Here is a 22,676-nt window from a genome sequence, read left to right as displayed (position 1 = left end):
TTCTTTGATGTTATACAAAACTAGACAAGTGGTGGTTTCTTAAAGGTTAATTGCAATGTGGACTCTAAAATCATATCAGTGAACTTGTACTATATTACATTGAAATCTGTTGGAATCTCTTACCCATGTATGGTTTTATGATTAATGCGTTGGCGTTTTTGAAAACATTGGTTCACTGCATTATGCAGGTCTTCCAAATGTTGACCCATTTCATTGTATCATATCAAAGGATCACATTTGTTACTGGCCACTGATCTCATCCAGAAATTCTTTAAATATTAAGTTGTCAAGTTCATGGCGATAGATACAAGTTTTCTGAAATTCTAATTTTTGCTTAGAAACTCAAATTGGTAAAAATATTTGCCCAGTTATTTTCCATGAATTGACAATTTATTCATCTTTTGAGAAAATGTCTGCCAAATAGCCAAGTCTGAGTAACCATGAAGTTTCATGAAAAAATGTCTAGTTCATCTCATAACTCAAATAATTAAGTGGTACTATTCCTGGAGACAACTGCTGTGTACATATGTGTGGCTTCTGTTTTGTCAGAGAATATGAAAAAGATACTTGCTCATGGGTTGAAATTCAATAGAATTAGTAATTTTCACTGTTTTATCAAGGACATTTGTAAGTGCATCTGGCTTCCTTCCTTCCTTTCTTTCCGTTTAATGTGAGCGCACAGGGGTGGAGAATACAGTCGCTGCTGGGACAGTTGATGACACTGCCTTGGTTCTTGCTAAGGTACCAGCAGTTTTGCTCATTGCTTTGGTACCAGTGGTAAAGATAGCAACATTGGTGTTCCAGGAAAATCATGAGATTTAAAAAAAAAAAAAAGGTACTTGCTTTGAAATTTTCAGCACAAATACGGTTTATTGCCGAGAATTCACATAAAAGATGATGTTTTCTGATTAGGTGTTGCTGATACAAGCAAAAGAGCACATCTAGCCATGTCTGTAGATTTTCCATTTGTGAGGTAGAGGTAAAATTCTGCAGTTGAACTATTAACTCAGTCTTCATGTTTGCAGCTAAATCTTTTATGTGGTAAGTTACTCCAGTGTTGAAAAGTGGCAGTGCTTGATGTCTTGCACTGACTTTTCATCCAGGTATTCAGCATTGTCAGCTGCAGCCGTTTCTTAGCTTATGTGCCTTTCTCCAGCCAGTGCGTTACGATAACTTACCCTGTTATGATTTCTAGTTTAAAAATCAATAGTTTGCTTTTAAAGAGCACATTTAAAATACTCAGTCTTTTTTTTTTAATTCTCAATAATTAGTCTTGAAACGAAACCTCAAGTTAACTGGTACCATAATACTTTCTGAAATGTCTTATTTCATAAGGCACAATAAGTTAAATTATTAACATCTGAAAAATTGAAGGATAGCTTTAGTCATATTTTTTTTATTTATGGTTTTGCTTTTCTTTAGAATAGATTCTTCCATGAATTAGAAAACTCTCTGATATGTCAGTTTTACCTTTCTCAGCATCTTTAGACCTAGACAGTACAGCTGTGGGTTGAGAAAATGAGTCTTCTAATCTCTTTGTCAAGCCAGTGATTCATTTTTAAGTATAAAAAAATGTTTTGCAAATAAACTTTATTGTATTTTGGAATAAAATATTGTTCAATTCTAAAAAAGCAATTTTAGATAAAATTTTAGAAAAATCTTTCAAAATCTTATTGCAAAGTATGGCAGTGTGTACTTCCTGATATGTTTCTCTATAAGCATAAGGAAAACTTCAGGATTCCAAAACAATGTGTTGGATGATAATGATGTTACAGGGTTAGTAATAGATATAGTCAAATATAGTAAAAGCACAGGAGAAGAATTGAGAACTGAGTTAATCTCAGAAAACATATTTGTACACTAAACCTGAACCTACTACCTTAGAAAATTCTAGGAAACACAAGAATGCACAGCTGTCAAGAGGTGATGTTATTATACATCATATAGCCTCTGGAAAACTATGCTATTCGCTTATGAGAATGGAATTGAAAATGGCAAATAATACCTTAATGGCAGGAAATATTTTATGTAGACATCCATTGAACTACAGAGGGGAAGTATCTCCTATCTTACATATCATTCATTGTGGCTAAGTGAGCCAAGCTTGATCATATTATCTGTATTATATTTCCTTACATATGATGTAATGTCTTATCCCAAATGTTCATGTTATTAATAACTTTTGCAGCACTCAGTGATATATTTATTGGGACCGAATCAAAAGCAGCACCTTGGGAAAACACTTTAAATGTATATAATATAAAAAAACAATGGCCAACTTTAAATAGTTTGGCTTTTGGTAATATTCTGCCCATATCTCCTACTTGGCTTTTCTACTTCATACTTAGTCTATTTTTCTTAAATTTAGAATATTCGAAATGTATTTTATTGCTTATATAATCAGCTTAAGGTGTTAAAAGCTTTTCTTAAAAGCACATCCTAAAATATTGTAGACTGAGATAATGACCTTGAATCTTTTAGACAGTGGCACTCAGTGACGCAAACTGCAACAGCACCCATAAATCAGAACATCTTGCCTTGAATACCGCTTGGAAACAGTCTTGGCATAAGCCCATTTGCTGGTGGGAATTTCGGTTTCAGTTGCATTTCTTACCCCACCCCCACTACCTGACGTTTGGAGTATTAGTTACGATTTGAAGTATAATGTTTCTCCTGTGTTGATTGTGCTCTGTTTATGTCCTTAGGAAACTTAAGCAGATGTAATTTTTTTGGTTTTAAAGTTTTTGCTGTTCTCTCTTTCCAAAGGGATTTTGCTGTAGGAATCTGTAACAAAATCAGTGAAATGATTCAAGGTATGTATGCTTCATTCAGTATTATGAAGTGACTTACTGGGATTTATATTAATATTAATAGCTCTTAACATTAAGTACTTACTATGTGCTTGTCACCATTCATTCACTAATTCATTCAAATAATGTTTGTTAAGCATCTTCTAAATGTCCCACACTGTTCTGGGTGCTTAGGATTCAGTAGTGAACAAAACGGGGTCCTTGCCCTCGTGCGGCCGACATCCTAGTGACAGAAATGGGGGAGAGGTGGCCATAGACAAATACAAATATGATATAACAGTTGCTATGGAGAAAAAGGTAAGAAGGATAAGAATTCCCGGAGTAGTTTGCTCCCCACGGGGGAAGGGGGCGCTTTATATTTTGTATATGTTGAAGGACGGCCTCTAACGAAGTGATATTTGTGTGAGAACTGCAGTTATTTAGGGGAAGAGCACTCTGATCTGGGAGAGCAGAGGGCTGTCAGAAACTCTGAGGCGCTCTCCATGTTCTTTTAATTTTCCTCCAGTGTCTTCCAGTTGCAGCTAAACTCAGATCCAAATTCCTTACCATAGCCTTCAAGGCCCAGCTTTTCGAAACTCATCTTCCATGCCCTGCTTCATGTGTGCTGGCCTCACCTACTCCCGTCCCAGTCACTGAAGGGGGCCTGCGGCTCCAGCACTACGCGGCTCGGAGAGCACCACCTTCTTTGTATTTTTCCACGTGGCATTGCTGTGAATTGTGCAACTTGGCAGACTCGGCTAGGCAACACTATTATGTCTGTTTTACAGAAGAGGAAATGGAGCCACATTAAAATGACTTGAAGACCACGATACAGCGGTTGAGCTTTCTCCTGTCCTCCTTTCCTTTGTCCTTTTTTTTCCCCACTGCCAGCAAAGGGCTCTCCTGCAGAAAGCTGTCCTTAAAAGGAAGCATCAGCCCTCATTCACTGAGCAGTTTTTATTGAACCCTGGCTCTGTCAGACAAGACTGCATCAGGAAATAGATGTCATGCTCGAATTAAAATAATCCAAGGAGGGTTGAAGGAAGGAACAGTTACAAAGGTGTAGGCAGGGTGAACAGTAGGGGATAACGTAGTCCTATACCCAAAGGTGCGGAGAGGCAGTGGTTACCAGAAACCTGGAGTCATGTCAAGAGGGCCAGTTTGAAAAACTGACCTTCAGTGTGATATGACCTGATGTGACCCTGTAGAGAGGGATCAGGGAATAAATACTCTGACCTCTTTCTTCTCCCTCCCATCCCCTGCTGGGGCTCTTCACTGGCTAACCCCAAACGGTGGGCAGATAGCAAGGGAATTGATGGAAGCTATATAGGTAAGTCTCCTAAGGTGCTGGAGTATTGTGTATATTGGGTGATGGTTATTTGAGTATACCGATATGTAGAAACCTATTAATTTATACACCTAAGATTCATTATTGTTTCTTAAGTTTTATCTATAAAAAGATTTAAAGCAAAAGAACAGGAACTAGGGGGTTGAAAGAGAAAGAGGGGGAATAAAGCACAAGAGTGGCAGTGAGGGCAAGTGGAGGAAGGCTGGAGCCCAAGATACGGAAATGGCAGGGGAGTTTGAGGAATAAAGTAGGATGCTTGTGTTTCTGCAAAGTAAAACCTCTTGAGTGTCTCTAGACCAGTAAAAATGTCTGTAAACACAAGGAGTTCCATGGACTGCTGGGTGGAGCCCAGATTTACAGAGGAAGAGGGGAGGGATAGGAGACAGGAGTCTCCCATGGGGAAAAGCCTATTAGGGAGAATACTTAGGAGACTTTTGTAATAATCCAGTCTAGAGATGGTGGTGGAAGTGGACCAGTGTGATAGCAATGGAAGCAGAATGGCATAGTCAGATTTGGGTTATATTTTAAAGATAGAACCTGAAGGATTTGCTAATACATTTGGATGTGGGGTATGAGAGAAGTAAGGGAGTCAAGAAAGACTCCAAGGTCTGAGGAGTTATAATGATGAGGCTGTGATGTACTGAAATGGGAAAAATTTTTAGAGGGGCAGGTTTGTGGTGAAGATCAGAAGCTCTCTTTGGCCCTAAGTACAGACTCTTCTAACTGTACATCCCAGTGGAGGTGACCAGGAGGTAATGGGATTTATGTTATCCGAAGTTCAGGGGCAGGGTGGAGGGGTAGGAGGTGGTCTTGAGCATATAGCTGATAATGGAAGCCATGGGATTATGTCACCTCACTCAGGGAAGGTATTGAGGGTGAGAAGAAAATTTATTACCATTTATTACCAACTCCAAGGAATACCAGAAATTAAAGCGTGGATAAAACAGATGAATATGAAGAGATTGAGAAGGACCAACCAGAGGAAGGACAAAAACCAGGAGGAGTATGCCTTTGGGAGAGAGTTTCAAAGACAGAATGGTTAGCAGTGTCAGATGCATTTGGGACCTTAAGGATCAAAATGTTAATAACATAAGCATGGTATGTATGACTGCAGAGAGAAAACGAGAGAGTCAATACTCTGACGTCATTTTTCTCCCTCTCATCTCCTGGGGCTCTCTGCTTTGGCCAGACTTAAATAGAGGCCCAATAGCAAGGCAGTTTGTTGATGTAAGCCACCCCAGGATGCTGAAATCTTCTCATATTTTAACACTAACAGTTACTTCACAATGGCGAAACAGTGCTCTGTAGAGTATAAATTAGCTTTTGGCATATATGCAGTAAATTATGATTGACAGTTTTTTTGTTCTCTATCATCACAAAGCCATGCTGTAGAAGAAAAGATTTTGTTTGTGTAGCTCCAGTGTTGACAGCAGAAGATGCATTGGAGTTAATCCTCATGGAGTTCCGGCTGTGTAGGCAGTAAAAAAAAAAAGGCACTGCTACCCAAAGTTCAGAAAACTTCAGAACCCCTCCACATACAGTCTATTCACATCCAGATCTTGACTTAATGTTGAAGGAATTAAAATTGTAAATATAATTAAATTGTAGCCATTGAGTATGTGCGTACATAGGTGTATGTGTACCTGTAATTTATATATCTTTTTAGCATGTTGTGAGAAAGAATAGACAGCAAATACGACTTTGCTTTCTACTGTGCCTTTTAAAGGCATTTTCTATTGTCAGCATGTAGCTTTATACTCACCGAAAAACTGTTACAATAAATGCTTTTGGAAAAAAAAAAGAATTTAATTGGGTTAGCTCCAGTATAATTATCTTTAATGTCATAAATATAACATTAGCATAGTATTTGTTTTTAAATGGTCATTTTGCTAATTGAATCACTTTTTTAAAAAATATTTTGTTTATTTATTTGAAAGAAAGTGAGAGAGAGAGATCATGAGCAGGGGGGAGAGGTAGACTTCCTGCCGAGGAGGGAGCCTGATGCGGGGCTGGATCCCAGGCCCCTAGGATCACGACCTAAGCTGAAGGCAGATGCTTAACCAACTGAGCCACCCAGGCGCCCTAATTGAATCACTTTTAAATGTGAAATATTATCAAGGATGACCATCAGAAATCTGTCCCTAACGATTCCTTTTGTGTTCAGGTTTAGCCACACCAGTGGACTTGAAACTGAAGTTGATCCCCATCCTCCAGCACATGCACCATGATGCGATCCTGGCGTCCAGCGCACGGCAGCTTTTACAGCAGCTGGTCACATCCTACCCCTCCACCAAAATGGTGATTGTTTCTTTGCACACCTTTACTTTGCTTGCAGCTTCATCTTTGGTTGATACACCTAAGCAGGTAATTTCAATTTTCTTTAAACTGCCTTTTTTTCAGTAAACTTGCATATTAAGTATAAACTAAAAAAAAAATAATAATCATAAGTTTTGATGATATTAAGGTCCCTTCTCGGATAAAGATCACTTTCATTTCCTTTTGCCTGCTTTTTTCTTTTCTGTATTCACAGTCCTAATTCTTGGGAGCCTTTTAGGAACATGGCGTGGAGGTGGGGGTACATGGCAGTATGGGGTTGGCAGGAGAGAGAAGAAAGAGTTGAATATTCAGAGCCGGGTCCCACGCTAGAACCTTACAAGTTGAGGGATAAGTATATTTTTGTGAATGACAAGAAAGTGGCCCAAACATGAACACATAGCTAATAAGTGACTGGGCTGCAATTGGAAGTGAGTTCTGTCTCAACTCTAAAAATTTGACTAAATTATACTATACGTGGTAATTTCAGTGACAGTATTGTTCACGAATGACTTATTTCTTTCATAGATTCAGCTTCTATTGCAGTATTTGAAGAATGACCCTAGGAAAGCAGTAAAGAGACTTACTATTCAAGATCTGAAATTACTTGCCAATAAAACACCACACACTTGGAGTAGGGAAAACATTCAGGTATGTAAACTTTGAACATTAATATTTTATAGAGAAAAATAATGCAACATTGTAAAAAATCATTTTACTTCACATTTTTGTATCATCTTTGTCATCTTTTAAATGTTTGAATATGAAAAAAATTTAAGGGTATTGTTGATATTTGTGGCAGATGTTGTTTTTTCAAGTGGCAAAGTAAATACATAAAACCTTTATCCTTTCATGTTTCAGGTTCTTTTAGTGAGTTAGACTTGCCTCTCAATTTCTTGTGAATTTTCCCGTAGCAGCACTAAGGCTGATTGAGAAGCCCAATGAAATCATTTATTTAATTTCAGTCTCCTTTACTCACTTCAGGGAGAACAGTTGGTGTTGACTGTGATTTATTAGGGAGAAAGTGCTACAAGCGTAACTCAGCAAAGTATATTTTTCCTTTTCATGGAGAGGAAAGACATTCTTAAGTTTTCTTTTGTAAATACAAGAGCAGGTCTCAATCTCTAGACTTTTTTTTTTTTAAAGGTTTTATTTATTTATTTGACAGAGAGAGACACAGCAAGAGAGGGAACACAAGCAGAGGGAGTGGGAGAGGGAGAAGCAGGCTTCCTGCGGAGCAGGGAGCCCGATGCGGGGCTCGGTCCCAGGACCCTGGGAACATGACCTGAGCCGAAGGCAGACGCTTAACGGCTGAGCCACCCAGGCGCCCCTCAATCTCTAGACTTTTAATGTGGCATCTTTTACAGCATTTTTTTAGGTTAAGTTAATGTTTTATATTTGTTCTTTCTCAAAACGGAACCTATTTGTTTATTCATTACTGTTAACAGATGTACCGTTTTCTAAAAAATGCTGTTTAAAGTGAAATGGAAGATTGTTAGAATTTGACCTTTATTTTCATGGATTTTATTACCTCTTAGTGTCATCGTAGCTACCGTGCAACAAAAACCTTTGAATTTCAGATTATGAAATTAAGCTGCTGTGTTAATTGGTTTTTTGTTTGCAATTTTCTAAACAACACTCTTCAGTATATTGTGATTGATAGTCACAAATATCCCAAGAGATAAGGGCAGTTGTTAGTATTTGCATTTATAGTAGATGAACAAATTAGGGTTCAGAGAGACTTACTGTGCTTAAGAGAGCTTCCTAAGAGGACTTAATTAAGATTTTAATTAAGAGAGCTCTGTCCTCTAATGCTTTTTCTACTAAATAATACTGTCTTTCCGAGAAGAGAATGTAGTCAGTTAGCCACCAAAGGGAACCAGACCTGGTGAAGGCACTCCCTTCTCATTTTCTCCTTTCTGTATGAGAGATCACATACACATGAAAGTATGTAAAATAAATATTTAATAGTTTAAATAATTGTAAATGAAAACAAAGTAGCCACCATCCAGCTAGAAGCAGAACAACACCGCAGGTTCACAGAAGCCTGCCACCTTCCTTGGCACGGTCCTCCCTGATCAGAATCGTAAAGCCAACCCAAAGGAAACTACTATTTTGACTTCTGTGATGATCGCTTTTTCACTCTTTACTGTTTTACTACCTATATATGTTTCCCTAAAAATTAATGTTTACTTTTTGTTTTTATTCTTGTGCTTAACGTTATAATGATGAGACTCATACATGTGGTTGCATGTTTTTTCCTTTAATTGCTGTGTAGTATTCCATTATTATATGGAATGGACCACAGTTTACTTGCTACCGATAGGTTTTTTCCAACTTGCATCTCTTGCAAACAACGCTGCTATGAGCATTCTTCAGTTTATCTCCTGGCAGTTAGGTGCTATGTGCAGGAGTTTCTTTATATACTTAAGAGTGAAATTGCTGACGTACAGAATATGTATATTTTCAGCTTTACCAGGTAATGTCAAACTGTGTTCCAAAGTGATTGAACCAGTTTACATTCTAAATAGAGAATGCCTGTTGATCTCTACATCCTTAGATTACATTTTTACCGGTTTAGAAGTTGTAGTTTTAATTTCTATTTCCTTGATTACTAAAGAAGTTGAACATCCTTTTTTTTGAACATCCTTTTAATGTGTTTATTGACCGTTTGGATTTCTTTTTTTGTGACATGGCTATTCAAGTCTTATTTTTCTATTGATTTGTAGTCATTCTTTGTATATTCTGGATACTTGTACTTTATTGACCATTGACATTCTATATAAATTTCAGAAGGAGCTGATCAAGTTTCACTTTTAAAAAAAGTTGATAATTTCATTGGGATTCCATTGAATGGAAGAATCAGTTTGTAACAAGTTGATATTTTTACACTGTTAAGTCTTTTTTTTTTTTTAAGATTTTATTTATTTTTTTGACAGAGACACAGTGAGAGAGGGAACACAAGCAGGGGGAGTGGGAGAGGGAGAGAGAGAAGCAGTCTTCCCGTGGAGCAGGGGCTCGATCCCAGGACACTGGGATCATGACCTGAGCTGAAGGCAGACGCTTAACAACTGAGCCACCCAGGCGCCCCAACACTGTTAAGTCTTCTAATGCATGAACATGCTATATCTTTTCATTTCTTTAGATCTCTGTACTGCATCTCTCTTTTGTCTGATGTTAATGTAGCTACTTCAGTTTTCTCCTGGATGTGTCTATGTGATAGATTATTATCGTTTTAGGGGCACCTGGGTGGCTCAGTCGGTTAAACATCTGCCTTCGGCTCAGGTCATGGTCTTGGTGTCCTGGGATCAAGCCCCACATCAGACTTCCTGCTCGGCAGGGAGTCTGCTCCCTCTGCGTCTCCCCCCGCTCATGCTCTCTCTCTTTCTCTCAAATAAATAAAATCTTGAAAAAGAGAAAAAGATTATCATCGTTTTACTTTGTCTTTCTTTAATGCATCTTTTATTTTCTTAAATTTTTTTTTTTTTTAAATCTTAAAGATTTTTTTTAGAGACAGCAAGAGAGGGAACACAAGTAGGGGAAGTGGAGAGGGAGAAGCAGGCTTCCTGCCGAGCAGGGAGCCCGATGTGGGGCTCGATCCCAGGACCCTGGGATCATGACCTGAGCTGAAGGCAGACACTTAGTGACTGAGCCACCCAGGTGCCCCTCTTTAATGCATCTATGTTTCAGTTTTGTCCTATGTCAGTTCTGCTGCAAAGACCTTACAATACACTACTCATTTATATTCCTCTAAACTTAATGCATTGTTATCATGTGTCTTAATTCTATCTTATCAAACAATTTTGTTGTTTTATAAATTCATGATCGTTGGGACCTTCCACTCTTTTTGCTCTTCTTGCATCTCAGGCTTTCTCTCTGGGATACTTTTTCTTCTGTCTTTGGAAAGTCCTTTAGTGAGGGTCTATGGTGGTAGGCTCTCCCAGTATTTACTTGTCTTAAAATGTCTTCATTTTGCCCTCAACCTTGAAAGACACTTTCTCTGGGAGTGGAATGCCCAGGACATCGAGGCTACCATTCTACTGTCTACTGATTTCCATTATTACTGCTGAGAATAGCAGTACTCTTTTGAAAGAATTTTTTTTCCTGCTTTAAAATGTCTCTTTAATTTGACGTTCTGTCCTATGAACCATCTGATTATAGATTTCTATTTAAACTGTGTAGACTATTGATTTTCTTGAATCGTAAGATTGGTGCTTTTCAGCAGTTCTGGGAATTGTCAGCCATAATTTTTTCAGATACTGCCTTTCCTTCTGGATCTCCACTTAAATATATATTAGCCCTTCTATCAGTCCCCCATGTACCTTATATTCTTTTTTCCATCTCTTTATCTCTTTGTGCTGTGTTGTGAATAATTTCTCCTGTTTCAGTTCAATAATTATTTCTCCAGCTTATCTAAAGTCTCTCCAGATATGTCTCTGCTCTCGATTTCTATTGGCCCTCTTTTGTAGTACTCTTTTTCCTTATATACTTGGCTGTTTTTTACCTTGAGCTCCTCATTTTCCTTGGAAAAGTGTATGTGGGAATTCTCTGAAGAATTTCTCTATAGAAGGTTTGGATTTGCTTCTGCCGGGTGGAGAGGCCGGGTAGTGATACATGCTGTGGAGCAAAAGTCAAGGAAGAGGATTAGTGAGTGTGCAGTATAGGTTGCAGTGTTGCGTAGGGTGGCCAGGGAAGCTCTCACTAAGAAGTTGGCACTTGAGGGCGCCTGGGTGGCTCAGTTGGCTAAGCGACTGCTTTCGGCTCAGGTCATGATCCTGGAGTCCCGGGATCGAGTCCCGCATCGGGCTCCCTGCTCAGCAGGGAGTCTGCTTCTCCCTCTGACCCTGCCCCCTCTCATGCTCTCTCTCTCTATCTCATTCTCCCTCTCAAATAAATAAATAAATAAATCTTTAAAAAAAAAAAAAAGAAGTTGGCACTTGATCAAGGACCTAAAGGAGGGACCACCAACTTCATGAGCCTCTGAAAGAAGAGCATTACCAGCAGAGAGAACAGCAAGAAATGTCCTGAGGTGAGAGCATTCATGAGTGTGAGGTCACTGTGACTATAAGTATGGGGGGCTGAGTCAGAGATGCTGTAGGATGGATAGAGCGTGTTGCAGATCATTTAGGGCCTGTGAGTCCTTTGTAAGGACATTAGCACAGGCCATTATTCTTTCTTAATTGAAATATATTTGACATATAATACTGTGTACAGCATGTTGATATGAGACATATATTATAATATGATTGCCATTGTAGTGATAATTAGTACCCCATCACATTGTGTAATTATCATTTCTTAATTTTAATGGTTGGAATAATTAAGTTCTAGAGTCTTAGCAAGTTTGATGGTTATCATACAATATTGTTGTCCATATTCACTATACTATACATTAGATCTCCAGGACTTACTACTTGTAAGTTTGTACCCTTAAACATCTGTCCTACCCCCCCATCCCAAGTCAGACAGAGAAAGACAAATACTGTATGATATCACTTACTTGTGGAATCTGAAAAGGCCGAACTTATAAAAACAGAGTAAAATAGTGCTTACTAGGGATTGGGGGTCTGAGGGGCAGGGGACATTAGCATACTTATTCTAAAAGATTCTCTCTGACTTAGGTGTACTGAGACTAGATTTTAGGGACATAAGGGCAGAAGCAGGGAAAAACATTTAGGAGGTGACTATATAAACATTCCAATTAGAAAATACTATGGCTCTCTGAACCTGGGGGAGCAGTGAAGACAGCAGGGAGAAGTGGTAATATTCTGGATATATTTTAAAGGCAAAGCTGACAGATTTACTGGCAAATTATTTATAGAGTATAAGAGAAAGAAAGGATGATTCAAGGGTTTTGGCTTCAACAAATTTACTTGGAATGGGTAAGACTCTGGGAGGCTTATTTTTTGAGGATCAGGAGTACAGTTCTGACCAAATAAAGTTTACGGTGTCAGACATCCAAGTGGAGGTGTCAAGGAGTTGGAGTTTAATGAACAGATCTAGATGAAGTTGTAAATATGAGAGTCATCAGTTTATAGATGGTATTTAAAATCATGAGACTGGATGAGTTACCTAAGGAGAGAGAATAAATGAGAAGATTCAGGCAATGATGAAATGAGAAATAACCAGCAAAACAGCGTGATAAGAAGCAGCCAGTGAAGTAGGAGATAAGCCCAGATAGTTTATAGGAAGTTGGCTGTAGTCCACTGTGTGAGATACTGACCTGTATTTGTATTCTCCAAGAGATGAGGACTGATAATTCGCCTTTGCATTTAGCAAAGTGAAGTCGTTGATGACCTGCATGAAAACAATTTTATTGGAATATTGTGAGTACAAGAGTGATTGGAAAAACAGGAGAAATATCAGAGACAGTAAATATAGAAAGTGTTTTCAAAGGAGTTCTGCTTTACAACATAAGTCAGTCAGAGAAAGACAAATATATGATTTCACTCATGTGGAATTTAAGAAACAAAACAAATGATCATGCGGGGGGGAAAAGGGGAGAGGCAAACCAAGAAACACTCTTAACTATAAAGAACAAACTGATGGGGGCGCCTGGGTGGCTCAGCCAGTTAAGCATCTGCCTTCAGCTCAGGTCATGATCTCAGGGTCCTGGGATGGGGCCTGTGTCAGGCTTCCTGTTAATAAGCAGGGATTCTGCTTCTCTCTCTTCCTCTGCCTCTCCCCCCCCCCCATACCCCGTGACTTGTGTTCGCTCTCTCGTCTCTGTCTCTCAGAAATAAATAAATAAAATCTTTGAAAAAAAAAAAAACCAAAACAAAACTGATGGTTACCAGGGAGTAGGTGGGGGTGGGTAGGGTTGGGTTGAATAGGTGATAGGGATTAAGGAGTGTACTTGCTGTGATGAGCACTGGGTCATGTATGGAAGTCTTGAATCACTAAATTGTACACCTGAAACTAATATTACACTGTATGTTAACTAACTGGAATTTAAATAAAAACTAATAAATAAAAAATAAAGGAATTCTACTTTAAAAGAGCAAAGAATTGAAATTATACTGCTAAAGTATATGTTGTCTGTTTGCTTTTTGTTTTTTCATGGGAAGAATTTAAAGAAACATAGAAATACCATTAGACTAGGGAAATAGAGGACTGCCAGATAGTTAAGATTTTTGGGTGAAGCCGTGTATATACATATGGTGTCTGGCATATACATAAAAATGCTTTTTTAAGAGTAGCTCTAATTAAAGGTAACATTATTCTACAGTTTTCCTTCTTGTATACATTGGCAGATTGTAGGGTTGGGGTTGTGCCGTCTTAATAAAATGAATTGGGAGCTTTCTCTTTCTATGCTCTGGAATGGTGAATAGCTATGACATCGAAATTTTCTGTCTCCTAAAGATATTGCTTAAAAGGTGTTATAAGTCCATCTGAACCTGGAACTTTCTCCAGGGATAGTATTTTGAGAATATTTCCAATTACTTACATGGATGTTGCCCTATTAAAGTTTTCTACCTCTTCTTGAACCAGTTTTGATAATATTTTCCATTTAATTCACTTCTCAGATTCATTAGTATCAGTATCGAGAAACTTTATAATTTTTGGTATTTTTGTGTTTGAAATTTTATCTTTATTTTTATTTTTTTCTTACTGTTAGTGTTTATATCCCCCTTTTCTCAATTAGACTTTGCAGAAGCATGGCTTTCTTGTCTTTTTTAAGTACTTGGAACATTTATTTTTATTCTTGTTTAATAATGAAAACACTTAAGGCTATTAATTTTCCCCTCAGTGCAGATGCCCACTTTCCATAAATTATGTCTTCTAGTGCTCTCATTGCCCTTAATTTGAAATGCATTTTAAAAAAATATTTATTTGAGAGAGACAGAGGTAGAGAGAGCACAAGCAGAAAGGAGGGGGAGAAGCAGACTGCCCACTGAGCAGGGAGCCCGATGCAGGGCTCAATCCCAGGACCCTGGGATCATGACCTGAGCCGAAGGCAGACGCTTAACCAACTGAGCCACCCAGGCGCCCCTGAAATGCATTTTTAAAAGTCAGATTTATTGTAGTATAATTTGTTTACAGAAACCTTTCTAGGTATACTGGTCAGTGAGTTCTAATAAATGTCTATACTTGTGTAACCACCACCACAAATGAGATGTGGGACACTTTCCTCACTTTTGGAGTGAGGAAAATGTCTGTATTCCTTCAGGCTCCTCTGTAGTCAGTCTCACAATCACCAGTCTGATTTCTGTCCCTATAATTTTGCCTTTCTAGAATATAAATGAAATCATACAGTATGTCGCCTTTTGAGTCTGACTTCTTTTACTTTGCATAATTCTTTGATATTCATCCGTGGTGCATTAAGCAGTAATTCATTCCTTTTTATTGAGAAGTAGTATCCCAGTGTATGGACATGCCACAGTTTTATTTATTCATTCATAAGTTGGTGGACACTTGGATTGTTTCCAGTTTTTGATATTATAAATCAAGCTACTATTGTACAGGTCTCTTGGAGACATTTCTTAGGTCAATATGTAGGAGTTGAATTGCTGTGTTGTATGGTAAATGTATTATTAACTTTGTAAGAAACTGCCAAACTGTTTTCCATAATGACTGTACCATTTTACACACTTACCAGCCGTGTATAAGAGTTCTAGTTCTCTGGTTTACTAGCACTTTCTGTTATATGACTTTGTAATTTTAGCCAGTTTAATAGGTGTATTGTGATATCTCATCATGGTTTTAATTTGCATTTCCCTAATTGTCATTTATATCTCATCTATATGTGATCATCTGTGTCTCATCGGTGAAGTGCTTATTCTAATATTTTATGCATTTTTTTGGGGGGGTTGTCTTCTTGTTACTGTGTTCTTTATATATTCTGGATACAAATACTTTATCAGCTGTGTATTTTGCAAGCATTTCCTATTTTTATACTTTGATGAAATTTAGTTTATTTATTTTTTCCTCTTTTAGGGTGTATTTTTTGTGTTTTATCTAGGAAATCTTTACTGAACCCCAGGTCACAAGATTTTGCCATGTGTTTTCTTCTAGAAGTTTTATAGTTGTGGTTTTATATTCAACTCTTTGTGATCCATTTTGAGTTGACTCTTGTATATAGTACAAGGTAGGGATTGAGGTGTATTTAGATAGCCAGTTGTTCCAGCACCGTTTGTTGAAAAGACTGTCCTTCCTTCATTGAAATACCTTAGCATCCTTGTTGACAATCATTTGACCATATCTATGTAAGTCTGTTTCTGATTTCTGTTGTTTCTTTCGTCTGTGTGTCTATCCTCAAATGAATAGCACACTTTTTTTTTTTTTAAGTAATCTCTACACCCAACGTAGGGCTCTAACTCACAACGCCGAGAACAAGAGTCAGCACGCTCCTCTGACTGAGCCAGCCAGGTGTGCCCCAGTAGCACACTGTCTTGATGACTGTAGGTTTATAGTAAGTGTTGGAATCAGATAGTGTGAGTCCTCTACCTTTGTATTTATCAAAATTATTTTGCATGTTCTAGGTTTTTTGCCTTTTCTACAAAGTTTAGAATTAGTTTGTTAGCTTCTGCAAAAAAGCTTTCTAGAATTTTGTTTGGTATTTGTATCTATAGATCAATTTGGAAAAAACTGACATCCTAATAGTATTGAGTTTTCTGATCCATGAACATTGTATATATCTCCATGTATTTAGGTCTTCCTCAGTTTCTCATCAGCAGTTTTTACTGTTCAGCATACAACTCTTGTACACATTCTGTTAGATTTATTCCTAAGTATTTCAAGGTTGTTAGCAGTATTACAAATGATTGTTTTTTTAATTTCCAGAAGAGCAATTTTGATTTCTTCTTTGACCCTGAAATTAATTTTTTCTTCTTTATTCATATACTTTTCCAGTTTTATTGAGATGTAATTGATATACATCAGTGTATAAGTTTAAGGAATACAGCATAATGGTTTGATTTATATTTATTGTGAAATGACTGCTGCAGTAAGCTTAGTTAGCATCTGTCATCATATAGGTACAATAAAAAGAGAAAAATTTTTCGTACGGTGGGAACTCCTATGATTCACTCTCTTAACTTTCCTATACATCACATAGCGTTAACTGTAGTCACCATGTTGTACATTACATCCCTAGTACTTATTTATCTTGTAACTGGAAATTTCTATTTTTGAAGTGATTAGTTTTTTTAATTCATGGAATTTTTGTTGTTGCCAGCCTTTTGTTACTAATTTCTAATTTTAAAGTTTCTTTGTGGCCCAGTATAGGATCACTTCTTATAAATACAGTTGACCTTTGAACAACATGTGTTTGAACTGCATGGATCCACTTCTACATGGAGTTTTTTTTTCTAATAAATACAGTACAATGCTGCAAATGTATTTTCCTTATGATTTTCTTAGTAACACTTTCCTTTCTCTGGCTTCATCTATTTTAAGTATGTTATACATATAACCTACAAAATATGTGTTAACCAACTGTTTATTTTTAACCGGTAAGGCGTCCAGTCAGCAGTAAGCTATTAGTAATTAAGTTTTGGGGGAAGTTTATATACAGACTTTTGACTGTGCAGGGAGTTGGCACCCCAACCCCTGTGTAGTTCACAGGTCAACTATAGTTCAAAGGTCAGCTATAGTTTGAAGGATTTGAAAAGAAGGTATATTTTCTATATGATTATATCAAGTATGTTTTATGTAATGTAATATGTAGATAAATATATAGTATATAATATGTTACATAGTATGTGTATGTATTGAAAGCTATATTGAATCTACTGTACTGATGATAGTACTCAAGTATACCATCTTAAATTAGTTTTTTTCTCTTTTTGATCTATGAAGTTTTGTTATTTATTAGCATCTCGCACCAGTTTGTGTCAAATCCTAATGCTCTCTGGTTGCACAATAGAACTCTAACTAATATGAAGGAATCCTGTCTTCTATTTTAAGCTCTTTGCCTCAGATTCTTTATGTATCATTGACATTGCTACTTGTTTATTTTTGTTTGCATTATTTACTAGGTCTGCCAGTTTTATTATCCTTAACCTTTATCTGTCATTTAGGTTTCATCCTTATAAAATAGCATCCAGTTAGATTTACGTCCTTAGACTTAATCTGAGTCTTTTTAAATAGTGTACATAGCTTATTTGCATTTACTGATATACCTGAGGGTTTTTACTTAACTTCTTCCATCTTTATGCTGTTTTTATACATTCTTTTTGTTTCCTTTCTTTCATTACTTCCCTTTGTTACCTTGTTTTCTTCTTTTATTCTCTAGTAAATTAAAAAGATTTTTATATGCTAATTAAACTTTTTTTTACTTTTTTTTTTACTTCTCTATACTCAATATATATTAATCTAAGAGCTTGTGTATCTCTATTAAAAATGAAAAGTGTGGTCTTTGAAATGTCACAAGTGTTAGTAGGTCTGAATTCTCCTCTTCTGCCTGTCACTCCACTTTCCCCCTATGTCTTACTAAAATAATCTGCAGTTTGATGATCAGTTGTCTTTTTTTTTATGCTATGCAGTGGTTTCTTTTTTTGTAATAAATTTTTTCATAATATATGTACTGAACTTCACAACCACATTAACGGTGACTTAAATGTTAAATGTTTTGTTGATTTCACAGCTTACTAATTTCTTCATTAAACCCCATCTTCTCTTGAGTTTTTTATTCTGATTTATCTTTCCTGTAACTTTTTTCTTTGGTTAATTCTAATTGAAAAAAAATATTTTTTAATATTTGTCTATCTCACAAAGAATTTTTTCATGTGCCTGAAACCTGAGCGTATTGATTTTATTTAAATAGATGTGGTCAAATAATCATTACTAGAGCCTAGATGTATTTTTGAAAATATTGAAATAGAGCAGAAGAAAACAGTGCTAATGATAAAACCTTTACAAGATAATAGTTTTGATTTCAAATTTGAATTTAACTCCCAGTTACCAAGAGTAATTCTTTTTCTTCTAAGGTTTCCTCCTTTTATCTTTCCTTCCTTCCTTCCTCTCAACCAGTCTTATCCACCACTGATTGATTTTTGAGTTTTGGAATTTTAAGAGCCAATTGTGTCTTTTTCATTGCTACTTTTACTGGTGTGTTGGTAGGTGTTATAATTTCCACATGGAATCATATATTCCAGGTTTAAAGGAAATACTTCCATTCTGAATGTTAAAAGCCCAAAATGAAGGCCCAATATAGTATATTATTATTAAAGAAGTCGAAAATAGTAACTTCATAGGAACAAAAATATTTTCTCATGTTTATAGTTTTGTTTGGATTTTTTTTATGCCTTACTAACATAAATATCCATTTTAGTTGGTGTTAATTTGTATTAATAGTTTACAATATTCTGATGTTATAGTTTTATCTGAAGAAGTTGATTTATACAACCTGTTACAAAGTGAAAGATTATCTGTTCTGGATATTTTCAAAGATACAATTTTATTTTTGGCTTTATATCTCCTGAGAGTTCTGTTTTGTTCCTTACCTAATACTAGGAGGAATGATAAGTTAAGCCTGAGAATTAGTTCTTTTAATCATCTTTTTCTTTGTAGGTTGGTACAATGGAAACATAGAAAAATTAGAGGGGTTATGTCTCTGACAGAGTACTTTTAAACATAACATTTTTCTGTACCTTAAAGACTATAAGCTTTTTGCTGTGCTTTTCTGGAACACATCCCTGGTGGCCAGTCCCATTCTAGGGTAGAGGAGAAGCCCCTATTTAGGAACTGACCCAGAAAACAGTAATTCAGGACAGAGCTTCAGTTGAGCAGTGAGGTAAGCCAGCCTAGAGAGAGAGAAATTCAGACCAAATAGTCAGTGAAGAAGACCGTGGTAGTGACTGAGAAAGGGGCTTGTGTTTGAAGATTTCCTTTCTGTCAATAAGAAAAATGGACCTGGTAAGACAGTTTTGTAATAGGTCATGTCCTTGGAACAGAAGGGAGCCACATTTCCTCATTGAAACAGGATTGACCTGCCATCTCTGGGGAACTTTGTGATGTGCTCTGTTAAGCTAACTGATTTGAATTAACGAACCTTGAAATCAGTGTTTATTTACTGAGAGCATTGTAGGTACCCAATACTGTGCTGAGTGACAGAAATTAGAAGATAACATGGTCAATAATTTTATCAAAAATTTTTTGAACACTTTTTCTCAGTTTTTTAAATGGTAAAATTCTTTTTGCTTTTTAAAAAATACTAATACTGTTATCATAAATGTCTTGCACATGCCTTCTCGATTATCCCAAAAGGTTAAATGTGTCTTAATACACAGAGCACTCTGTAAGACATAATTTTGAATATGTATAAACACAAGACATAGTCCTTAACTTCTGGGGCTATTTGGCTGCGGAATTTATTCCCAAACATAAGCTAATTAACAGCGTAAGGCAGGATAACTTAGGCAGTAAGAAGACGGGTAAATGGCAATGGTTTAAGAATTTGAATAAATAGAAAAGACTTTGGTATTACTTAAACACAATCACTTTTTTAAAAACTGCTTTCTTTTGCACTTCAAAAACAGCATCTGTGTCTGCTTCTATTTCTTTGTCCTTCACTCTTTAATACACTTGCATTTAGATCTGTTTCCCTATCACTTTTGCTTAGGCACGTCAAATGTCACCAGGGTTCTTAATGCTAGATTGGAGGCTTGTCTGCATTTGTCTTCTTTCCTTTTAGTGTATTTGGCCCTGTCAGCCTTTCCCGTTCCCTTGGCTTCTTTGCACTGAACTGTCCTCACTCATTTTTCTCACTGTCGAAACTGTATCCTCTCTGGATTCTTCACTGCCCCTTTTCTTCAGAATTGCGTCTTTGAGTTGAGTCTAGGTGCTTCCTCCCGTTTATTCTCTGCCATTCTGATGGCATCCCCTCATATCAGGGTGGGCATTCTCCAGCAATCTAGTCCTTCTCCCTGAGCTTCTGAACTACTCTTTTTTTTTTTTTAGTATTTTATTTTATTTTATCTCTTAATTATTATGTTATGTTAATCACATTAATTATGATTAATTACATCATTGGTTTTTGATGTAGTGTTCCATGATTCATTGTTTGCGTATAACACCCAGTGCTCCATGCAGAACGTGCCCTCTTTAATACCCATCACCAGGCTAACCCATCCCCCCATGCCCCTCCCCTCTAGAACCCTCAGTTTGTTTTTCAGAGTCCATCGTCTCTCATGGTTCATCTCTCCCTCCGATTCCCCCCCTTCATTCTTCCCCTCCTGCTATCTTCTTCCTTTTTTTTTTTTTAACATATAATGTATTATTTGTTTCAGAGGTACAGATCTGTGATTCAACAGTCTTACACAATTCACAGCACTCACCATAGCAAATACCCTCCCCAGGGTCTATCATCCAGCCACCCCACTCCTCCCACACCCCACCACTCCAGCAACCCTCAGTTTCTTTCCTGAGATTAAGAATTCCTCATATCAGTGAGGTCATATGATACATGTCTTTCTCTGATTGACTTATTTCGCTCAGCATAACACCCTCCAGTTCCATCCACGTCGTTGCAAATGGCAAGATCTCATTCCTTTTGATGGCTGCATCATATTCCATTGTGTATATATACCACCTCTTCATTATCCATTCATCTGTCAATGGACATCTTGGCTCTTTCCACAGTTTGGCTATTGTGGACATTGCTGCTATAAACATCGCGATGCACGTACCCCTTCGGATCCCTATATTTGTATCTTTGGGGTAAAGACCCAGTAGTGCAGTTGCTGGGTTATATGGTAGCTCTATTTTCAACTTTTTGAGGAACCTCCATACTGTTTTCCAGAGTGGCTGCACCAGCTTGCATTCCCAACTAACAGTGTAGGAGGGTTCCCCTTTCTCTGCATCCTTGCCAACATTTGTCATTTCCTGACTTGTTAATTTTAGTCATTCTGACTGGTGTGAGGTGATATCTCATTGAGGTTTTGATTTGTATTTCCCTGATGCCGAGGGATGTTGAGCACTTTTTCATGTGTCTGTTGGCCATTTGGATGTCTTTGGAAAAATGTCTGTTCATGTCTTCTGCCCATTTCCTGATTGGATCATTCGTTCTTTGGGTGTTGAGTTTAAGAAGTACTTTATAGATTTTGGATACTAGCCCTTTATCTGATATGTCATTTGCAAATATCTTATCCCATTCTGCGTTGTCTTTTGGTTTTTTTGACTGTTTCCTTTGCTGTGCAAAAACTTTTTATCTTGATGAAGTCTGAATAGTTCATTTTTGCCCTTGCTTCCCTTGCCTTTGGCGATGTTTCTAGGAAGAAGTTGCTGCGGCTGAGGTCGAAGAGATTGCTGCCTGTGTTCTCCTCAAGGATTTTGATGGATTCCTGTCTCACACTTAGGTCTTTCATCCATTTGGAGTGTATTTTTCTGTGTGGTGTAAGGAAATGGTCCAGTTTCATTCTTCTGCATGTGGCTGTCCAATTTTCCCAACACCATTTGTTGAAGAGACTGTCTTTTTTCCATTGGACATTCTTTCCTGCTTTGTCGAAGATTAGTTGACCATAGAGTTAAGGGTCCGTTTCTGGGCTCTCTGTTCTGTTCCGTTGATCTTTGTGTCTATTTTTGTGCCAGTCCTGTACCGTCTTGATGGTTACAGCTTTGTAATAGAGCTTGAAGTCCGGAATTATGATGCCACCAGCTTTGCTTTTCTTTTTCACATTCCTCTGACTGTTCGGGGTCTTTTCTGGTTCCATACAAATTTGAGGATTATTTATTCCATTTCTTTGAAAAAAGTGGATGGTATTTTGATAGGAATGCATTAAATGTGTAGATTGCTCTAGGCAGCACAGACATTTTCACAATATTTGTTCTTCCAATCCATGAGCATGGAACGTTTTTCCATTTCTTTGTGTCTTCCTCAATTTCTTTCATGAGTATTCTCGAGTTTTCTGAGTGCAGATTCTTTGCCTCTTTGGTTAGATTTATTCCTAGGTATCTTACGGTTATGGGTGCAATTGTAAATGGGATCGACTCCTTAATTTCTCTTTCTTCTGTCTTGTTGTTGGTGTATAGAAATGCAAGTGATTTCTGTGCATTGATTTTATATCCTGCCACTATACTGAATCCCTGTACGAGTTCTAGCAGTTTTGGGGTGGAGTCTTTTGGGTTTTCCACATAAAGTATCATATCATCTGCAGAGAGTGAGAGTTTGACTTCTTCTTTGCCGATTTGGATGCCTTTGATTTCTTTTTGTTGTCTGATTGCTGTGGCTAGGACTTCTAGTACTATGTTGAATAGCAGTGGTGATAGTGGACATCCCTGCCGTG

General features: G+C 37.2%; 1 protein-coding gene across 2 annotated transcripts in view; it reads left to right on the top strand.

The window, feature by feature from the left end:
* The window catches only part of INTS7 (integrator complex subunit 7), a 103,019-nt gene that overhangs the window by 21,312 nt on the left and 59,031 nt on the right, over positions 1-22,676 (top strand). For both annotated transcript variants that reach the window (XM_027613388.1, XM_027613387.1), the window contains 3 exons: positions 2,767-2,813; positions 6,302-6,501; positions 6,979-7,101. In XM_027613388.1, coding sequence (XP_027469189.1) covers positions 2,767-2,813; positions 6,302-6,501; positions 6,979-7,101 — 370 coding nt within the window. The remainder of the gene's footprint in view (positions 1-2,766; positions 2,814-6,301; positions 6,502-6,978; positions 7,102-22,676) is intronic.

The sequence above is a fragment of the Zalophus californianus genome, chromosome 10, assembly GCF_009762305.2.
Source record: "Zalophus californianus isolate mZalCal1 chromosome 10, mZalCal1.pri.v2, whole genome shotgun sequence".
NCBI lineage: Eukaryota > Metazoa > Chordata > Mammalia > Carnivora > Otariidae > Zalophus > Zalophus californianus.
This window is presented reverse-complemented; position numbering and strand designations above follow the sequence as displayed.